This window comes from Acanthisitta chloris, unplaced genomic scaffold, assembly GCF_000695815.1.
Source record: "Acanthisitta chloris isolate BGI_N310 unplaced genomic scaffold, ASM69581v1 scaffold10578, whole genome shotgun sequence".
NCBI lineage: Eukaryota > Metazoa > Chordata > Aves > Passeriformes > Acanthisittidae > Acanthisitta > Acanthisitta chloris.
Window position 1 is genome coordinate 1,718 of NW_008687599.1, and position 8,952 is coordinate 10,669.

Sequence of the window (8,952 nt, forward strand, 5' to 3'; positions counted from 1 at the left end):
TGTTTTGCTGAACAGCAGCCCAGGAACAGGGAAAACTCCCCTCTGGCCTGTCCAGAGGTGGAAGCGAGAGGCTGAAGTCCTCTGTGAACACTTTCTAGAGAAAAGTGGGGTAGGGACAGCAGCACTATGCCTTGTTTGAAAATTTAGGCACTTTCCTGTTGTGAAGAACAGCTTCAGTACTTCTCCCTGGGTGGCTCAAAGATGTAAACTGCCATCATGCCTAGGCCCCTACCTTCACACAGGTTGTGGGATGCCCGTGTGTCAGCTGCATAGAGTTCCAGCACATCCCAGGTGCTGCCCACCTCCCTCTTCAGCATCCTGTCTGCAGACTTCCTAACCTGCTGCTGCAGGCAACTGGGATGAAAAGCAGCCTCCTACTGCCCTCTTACTCTAGTGCCTGCACTGCACCCAGTTAGTCACACACTCGAGCACAGGGAAGAAGTAAGGATGGAAAAAAAATAATTTTTCATCCCTTTAGGATGGGCATAACAATAATTTTTTCTTAGAGAACAGTTCCCAAGTGCTTGTGAGAGTGTCTGTACAACATGGAATTACTACCCTTACCTTGAAGGAACACTGAATGCTATTTATATTTACAGAACAACTCCAGTTTGCATTTACTCATGCCACAAAAACTGCACCTCAGTTAAATCTTACAGGAAGCAGACTTTACAGGAGTGATGAGGAACAGAGTAGCTACTTTCATAGGGCTGCACTGTGGTCTTGATTGTGTTTAAATTTGAGAAGTATCTTTCCCTGCAGAAGAAAATTTAAGTGTTGCATTTCTGCCTCCCAAAAGACTATGGCAAGCCAGATGGGAGCTTTCTCTTTCCCATTCTGCTGCACTTATACTGATGTTCAGCAGAGAACACTAAGCATACTGGCTTTTTTCCTTTTTTTTTTCTTTTTTTGTTTGAAAGGGTTTTAAACACTGGAATTAAGTCAGCAATAAGGCAAGTTATTCTTTCCTAATCCCCACTCCAGCTGAAGTCTTCATTTCGTTTCTGGAATACAGACAAGCCTTTGGGTACCAGTCTTTCCTGGAAAATGAAGTCAGTGCAAGTGTGGTCTGAGATAAGGGCTCACATGATCTATTTCTCTGCTACATAACTACTATGTTTTATAAAGCCACTTTTTAAAAATATTTGGGGCATTCTCAGCTCTTAGTAACTAGTATATGGAAGCAAGATTAATTTTTATTAGCTTGAAGTATCATATTTTATTCAAGTGATAAGAAAGATCATAATACATTATGCATCTGCCAGTTATAGTCCATTTTAGTTGGTTCCAAAACCTAAGCAGTAAATGAGCAAGACAGTTTATCTAGTTAAACTGAAAAAACAGCATTCCACACAGCCAGTACTAGAGATGTCAACCGTATAGTAATTCCAGCATTATGTTGTTATGGCTTTCCAGAAAGTCATGAAGTTAACAAATTAAAACACATCAAGAGCCATTTTCCAAAGATTTATTGAAGTAGCGACAGGTTGCTCATACTGTGCTGGAAAAAAGCAGTTTTATTGAATTCAGATACTTAAAAACAGTATTGCAGCACAAGATATTGCTATTTGTAAACTAGACTCCATTGTAAACTCTAATCCTTCAGGGAGAGTCAGTTTGCAAGATCTAAGACCTATTTCCTAGCATAATCATCTTGCGCTCATGGAAAAACTGCAGAAAGGCACTTGAAAGCTGTTTCTTCCTTTAAGACATGGACTTTTTCAATCTTGCTGGTAAGAATTTCTCCTGCATTAGTAAGTATGCATCTTCACTTCAGCTTTACTCCAAGTCATCATGATGCTGGGAAGTTTCATTAATAACCTGATGAAAAATAGAGACACTTGCATTAAGTTTTAGGAGGAAAATTGTGGGTGTTTTTTTAGAGTTAGAAGTGGAACACCCAGTACCACAAAAATGTGAACAAATGGCTATCAGCCCTCACTTGTAAATGACAAGTTCTAGTTTGTAAATAGTGTGCAGAAAACATTTAAGCTTTGACTTAGACTGACAACAGCATTTTGTCCAAAAAAGTAAAGGACCCCTGTTTACTGCCACATATTTTCCTAAGGTAATCTCTTGAGAACGTTCTAACTCAGATGAATTTAAATACTCAATACACAGGTAACTGTCAGACACGTAAGATTTTGCTATAAGATGAATTTTATGATCTTTTCCAAGGAAGCCTGTTTGCTACAACTCTATGTTCAGTCACACAGCTTGGACTGCCAGTTGCTGTTCTACTCAACATTTACTACCATATACAGGCTGTGCTAACCAGAAGACAAACTTAGTATTTGAAGGTAACCAGCTGTGATAGAATAAAATTAAAATTACCACCAACCTGTCCATCTCTAGTTTCGACAGTCTTAATTAGAAGTGTCCTCTTTGAGTGAGTGTCAACCATTGGCTGAGACTCAATGTTGGTTTCTGCAGAAGAAAATGTATTATTACCGATAGCCTAGATCAAGTGTCTCCTCAAAGAAATGAGGTGTAACAGATTTTAGTGTCTACTTTCAGAATTCCAGTTTGAGACACAAAGAAGTCTGAATAAGCCAGTCTTCTGCATTTTCTCCCCATTCCCCTCAAAGCACCTTCATTAGGTATCTAAATTAATCAATTGCTACATAATGATATTTTAAAAGGAACAAAAGAGCTCCTCTCATCCAAGGTTAAGTAACTGCAAATATTGTAGTTATATCCAATAAAAACATTCACAACCAACTGCCCTTATACAAGTTCAAATACCAGTGTTAAAGGAAATATCCAAAACCCTCTTGCTAATGAGACAGAACAACTGTCTAAACTGAAATAACAGGAACAGCTTACCTCTCAGGTTCAAAGAAGCAAAGGTTGGAATAGGCATGTTAATCCTGAAGGAAAAAAAGAAATGGACAAAGTCAGACATGGGTATAGAGTGCCTTCTGGTAAATGTGTTTAGAAGTGTCTGTGTGTGATTACCTGCTCTCTTCACCCTCCAACAGTTTTCTGTAGGTGGCAATCTCAATATCAAGAGCCATCTTTACATTCAGCAGGTCCTGGTACTCGCGCAGGTGGCGAGCCATTTCTTCCTTCATGTTCTGAATCTCGTCCTGCAGGCGGCCAATAGTGTCTTGGTAGTTAGCAGCTTCAACAGCAAAATTCTCCTCCATTTCACGCATCTGGCGCTCCAGGGACTCATTCTGGAAGAGAACAATGAAGTAAAGCACTGCTGCAGTTCAGCCACTCTTCCCCACCCTTAAGACCCTTAACATTTTAAGAAGTAAAGTTGTGCTACATTAGCATCCTTTCTGAAAATACCCAAACATGTCCCAAATTTATAATCTCCTTATCTTCAGCTTGTAAAGTCAAGGAGGGTTATTCTGCTACATGATATGAGGTGTGCCATGTATTTATTCTACCAGGCGGCAAAGCAACCCCTTATAGTAAGCCCAACACATGCAGTACAAGTTAGCATGCAGGCAGTCCTCAGTGAGGGTATTTGCAGGTGTACGAAACACTGCTAAATCCATTTCAATCCAGCCTTTAAGGTGGTCAGGTTCTAGCAACAGCAAATTTGCACCTTCTTTCCACTGCTCCTCCAGCTTTTTTTTACAGCTTCAGCTGTACCTGACAGACAAGCCATAAACACTTCCAGAAAGTGCTATGTAAACAGCGAATGTTACCGCAAGAGAATGAACTCATTGTTTATAGCTTAAGTAAGGCTAGTTCTAACCATGCATGCAGGAAAATTGAATCCATAGCATCCTCCTAAAAAAGTACTGATATGCTGATGTATTGCATGGGAGACCATCTGTATCCACATCTTTATTAACAATTAAACTGCAGTGGAGTGCTTAAAGCTGTAATGGAAAGAAAGTTGGAAAGAACTGCTGTCGTCTACTTACGCTTCCCTTAAGAGCATCAACTTCGCAGGTGAGAGACTGAATCTGTCTGCGGTACTCATTAGCTTCCTGTTTGGCCTGGCGCAGGGCATCGTTGTTCCTATTAGCAGCTTCGGAGAGATCTGCAAACTGTGGAAATCCCCGGTTTGATTAGCATAACACTTCAACAGAAATGGTGAAACAGATTTTTTTTGTGGACACAGCATTTGAGGGCAACGGAAGCCATTACAAAGCCTTAACACCTGAAACTTCTAAATATTAGCATTACCCTTAAAATGTCTACTTCTAAATTGTTAAATTGCAATTCACAGTTAACTTTCATACTTGTTTCTCCATCCTGTATGTTCCCCATATTTTCAGTTCTTGCACCCATTCATTCCTTCCTTTCTACAGTACTTCATCCAACATCTGCTTTCAGGTACAAGCACAGGAAAGACTCCAAGTAAGAACCCATTACTTTGATGCTCTACTTTTGTCATAAAATGCTTTTAGTTGTACTCCTCCCAGACTAGGAATTTAAAGAATTCCTTGTGTCATGGCTGTGTTCATACCCAGCAGAGAGACAGAGGGAACACCAAATGCTACAGCGAAGCAGTTACATACACTTAAAGTGCCAGATGCATTTTACTTACTTTGGACTTGTACCACTCTTCAGCTTCCTGAAGATTCTTAGCAGCAACGCTTTCATACTGCTGGCGAACATCACGCAGGGCAGCAGTAAGATCAGGCTTAGAAACATCCATATCAATTTGGATGTGCTGTTCCTGCAGTTGGGCCTGCAGTTCTCGGATTTCCTTATAGAGAGAAGCAGACAGTCAATGCTATTGCACAAAAACATACCGAACATACACAGGTGGGGACTCTGGGACAGAACCAGCAAAGCACTTGCTTGCTAGACTCAGCATCTAAACACAAACCTCATTATTCAGCTTACCTCATCATGAAGCTTCTTCAAGAAGACGATCTCCTCTTGCAGGGACTCAACTTTCCGCTCAAGATCAAGACGTGCCAGAGAGGCATTGTCAACATCCTGACCAGAGAGAAGAATGATTCACAGTCTTACAAAACTGATGTAAAGAATACATACAGAGTGATGCTACATCTGAGGTTTTTGGCGAGACAGTAAGAAATTAAAAGTCCTTTACAGCAAGTTCATCTGCATACAGAGTGATGCTACATCTGAGCTTTTTGGCGAGACAGTAAGAAATTAAAAGCTGTAAAAAATCTTGTAGCCATCTCCTACCCTAGCCTGAAACCATTATATGGACCTTTCTGGCAATTTTACGAACTATACAGCATATGTAGATTACTTCATCTTTGCTGACATACTGCTGAGCACGATCAAGAGCACATAGATCACAGTGGGTATAAATCCTGCTTGAATATGAAGCAGGCACTTGGGTCAGAAGTCAGCAGTAAGTGCTTCTAGCCTGACTATACTGAAAACCAGTTAGTCTTGCAATTTGAAAATTTCTATTCTTTCCAGTGGGACCTAGAAGTGCAATCCATGTACCCTATCAGTGGGCTTAATTTATGGACTCCTTGGTGACCAACCACAGAGCCCTTTAGGTGGACAGACCAGAGTTTTAAAACATACTTGTAAAGCTAGTAAGGTATAGGAACTGGAGCATTTACTTCTTCAAGTGGTTCAACAGATCTCCCTTGTGAAAGCGTGAGCATAAACACCAATCGAGTTACTCATCGTTGCCTACACCCTCACAGCTGCTGGCAAAGCCCCCACCTTTTGCTGGACAGAGATAGTCTTAATCAACAGCAAAAATTCATTTAGGGCATAACAGAAGACACGTCACGAATGCTACACAGGAGCAGCTTAAATTAGTTCAAAAACATAAACTAACACTAAACATTGATTGGTAACTTCTTATGTTTTGAAAGTGTAGGACAATTAGTTTGCAAAGGAGATGATTGTTCCTTTCACACTGGTTACATACACAGTCGCATGCTTGTGCTCAGGGAATTAACGTAGCAGGTTTGCTCAGCTTACTCTAAAGCCATTTTGGATTGCCCAAAGCATAAGCATTCCTAATCAGCAGTTCTCACTATTATGGCACCTTTGAAATTAGGAGTGTTTTCTTTAGACTCCTAGAAAGCCTCTCCTTGGATCACTCCTACCCTGGGGTAAGGTCATTGCTTCAGATGAATTCTTCTGTTTTTTTATCTAGCAAAACACTCCTTTGATGTGTTATTTCATAACTTCCCTATCAATGCCAGTTTTACACCCACAGTTCATATTGGCTGTCTTTCAGTTCAGGGAAAGAATTTCCTAATTCATTTGTACTCCTCCCCCCTAAAAAACCTGAAGATCATTCTGGCAGAAAATTACATGGCTGTGACCCAATATGTTTACACAATTGGCCAGACACACAAAGGATTTCTAGTGGATTTTACAGGAATCTGCACCCTGAAGACTATTAATGTTTTTTCAGAACAATTAAATAGCTACAGGATTTTTAGGACCTTATAATAAACTGAAAGCATCTTCAACTGAAGACACTTAGAATATATGGTATGTAGTTTACTATGTCCTATCATTTATATACTCCCTATAGATAACAATCAGCGTATCAGTATTTCTTAGATGTATGGAGAACCACACAAATGATTAAGTTACTTGCAGCCTGAGCAAACGAAGTATAAGTCATAGATACATGCAACTGGATGATGCACTGATTTTATCCTAGGAGATTCAATTGCTCCATCAAGTAAAAATTAGCTTTGATGCTAAATCAGAACAACAAAATATCTGCTGAAGTGTTCTGAATCCATGTTAAACAACTTTCCAGTGGAAAAATTTAATGGTTTAATAAAAACCTGTGCATTTTTTTACAATGGACAACACAACAGGATACTTAGACTTCAATATTCTATAAATTTAATTTTACTTTCAGGAGAACAATACTTATACTGAAACAAATCTAGTTTTCAAAACCTGCATGTTAACCCTACCCTTCCCAGTAAAGACAAGTGAGGTATTACTGTTGTTCAAATCAAACACTAGCATGGACCAGTTATGTCATGAGTGGATTTAATGTCTAGATTTTCCACAGATGATTTGCATTTTTCATGCATAAGCTGCACCTTAGGAGGTTAAATGGATCCAATTCTGACTGCACACACTTATCTGCTAGAGGCTGAGCTCTTGAATGACCCCTTTCCACACTGCAGGGAAGAGCTGGATAATGAGAGTGGGATATGCACAAAACCAAGTTCACTTTAAAGCCTAGTGTCTTCAAAAAGTTCATCTGTTTTGAAACATAGATATGCCTGAAGTTCACCAAGTAAGTATGAAAGATCTTGTAAAAGCCAGACTTAAGTCAATGGATCCTTCAACAGAATTCGATGAATTCAGCAATGAATCAGAATAGATCAGGTTCTTCAAAACTTAAGTTTCAGGCATAGAAATAGGTTGCCCAGGGAGGTGGTGGAGTCACCATCTCTGAAGGTGTTTAAGAGGCATCTGGACCTGGTGCTGGGTGATATGGTTTAGTGACTTAGGGGTTTGACAGTGGTAGTGCTAAGAGGACAGGTGGACTGGATTATCTTAAAGGACTCTTTCAAACTTTATGACTCTATGATTAAGTGTCTCTGCATGGAACTTCACAGCATGTTAAATTGGTTTAGTACTGAAAAAAAACCCAGAAGCTTAAATTAAGGCAGTATGTGAAATTGTCCTGTTTCAAACTTCTGTCCCCAGTATGCCAGTGGAGACTGAATTCCCAAGCTCCGAATGGGAGAGTAGCTGTTTCAGTTTCCACATGTTATCTCATAGAGACACCTGCTCTCCTTCAAGGACTATAAATATACTGCAGTCAAAAGCCTTGCCTGGGAAACGCTGACTAACAAGTGATGATTTCCTGAATGATGACTTCTACTGATGCCTATGAAGAGCTTTGGGACAAAGTCAGCCTGTGCCCAGCTGCCTGGAGATAGAGGCAGTCACTTCCAGCCTGGAGGAATGCTAGCAATGCTGTTTTACACCAGCAGTTTTAGGGAAGAGATCTTGTTTTGAGAAGGCACATTCCTAAATATCTCCTAGTCCAAACAAGGCTTAATCCAAGCTGAAAGCAAGTTTTGCACAAGTGAAAACCTGAGCTTAACAATTTCTGAGCACTGTTTGCACAGCTGGTTCTGGTTGTCACGTAGGTTTTAGTTTATCTGGATAACATCATAGCATCCTATGGAGACTAAACTCTAGCGTAACTTGTTTCCTAGGTTAACACCTTTGTTCTAAAGAGCATTAGATTCCATGTTCTCAACAGACACCCAGAGGAGGCAGGCCCCGCTGCTGTGATCCCACTCCAAGGAACAAATTGTCTACTTCTTGTCAGCAGACAAAACCAACATGAACTTTAAGCTTGAACTGTTTATGCTAATAATGTTAAAAAACATTTAAACTTGAAACTGCTGCCCAGTAACGCACTGACCAAAGTGATTCATCAAAAACGAGCTCTGTTTTGTATAAAAACTGGACCACATACATGACAGACACATCTCACTAGAAATATGCCTGCACCATTACACATTCAGTAAGAATGCAGCCCACTGCGCCCTCCCCTCCAACACAAAGGGATCTATTATTTCAATCTGCTGCCGCCACACTTGCCATAATGCCTGTATCTGCATTCCACGGTGAATCCCATAGAAACCATTAATACCCTTCAGCCAAGCGAGCAGATGGCCCCCTTTCGCTTTTATTGGATCGGAAAGCGATTCCACGTTGGAGCGTTTTTTTGTAAAACAGGCTAGACTTGGATAAAGCAGGACAATAGTTTCCCTCCCCTCCCCTCAGACCGCAGCATCCCCCGAAAGAAAACACGGAGCGTTTGCGTGAGAACCGCCGGAATCTCTTTGTGCGAGGAAAAGCAAAGTCCCGCAGCCCCACCCTCTGTCCCAGGCACCGCCGCCTCCGCGGGCTCTCCCCTCCTACCGCGCCCTCCCTCCAGCCCCCGCTAACCTGTCGGAAGGACTGCAGGGTGTTCTCGGCCTCCTCCCTCTGAAGCATCTCCTCTTGCAACCTGGAAGGGGCAAGACAGCGGTGAGGAGGGCGCGG

The 8,952-nt window shown here is 41.1% G+C and overlaps 1 protein-coding gene across 1 annotated transcript; it reads right to left on the reverse strand.

The window, feature by feature from the left end:
• Positions 1-1,199: 1,199 nt before the first annotated feature.
• VIM (vimentin) lies at positions 1,200-8,946 on the reverse strand (the record flags this gene model as incomplete). The annotated part of the gene is made up of 8 exons (XM_009080671.1): positions 1,200-1,821; positions 2,342-2,427; positions 2,827-2,870; positions 2,959-3,179; positions 3,885-4,010; positions 4,514-4,675; positions 4,816-4,911; positions 8,857-8,946. Coding segments are annotated over 8 exons (867 nt in total), but the record flags the coding sequence as incomplete, so codon positions are not given.
• Between the last annotated feature and the right edge of the window lie 6 nt (positions 8,947-8,952).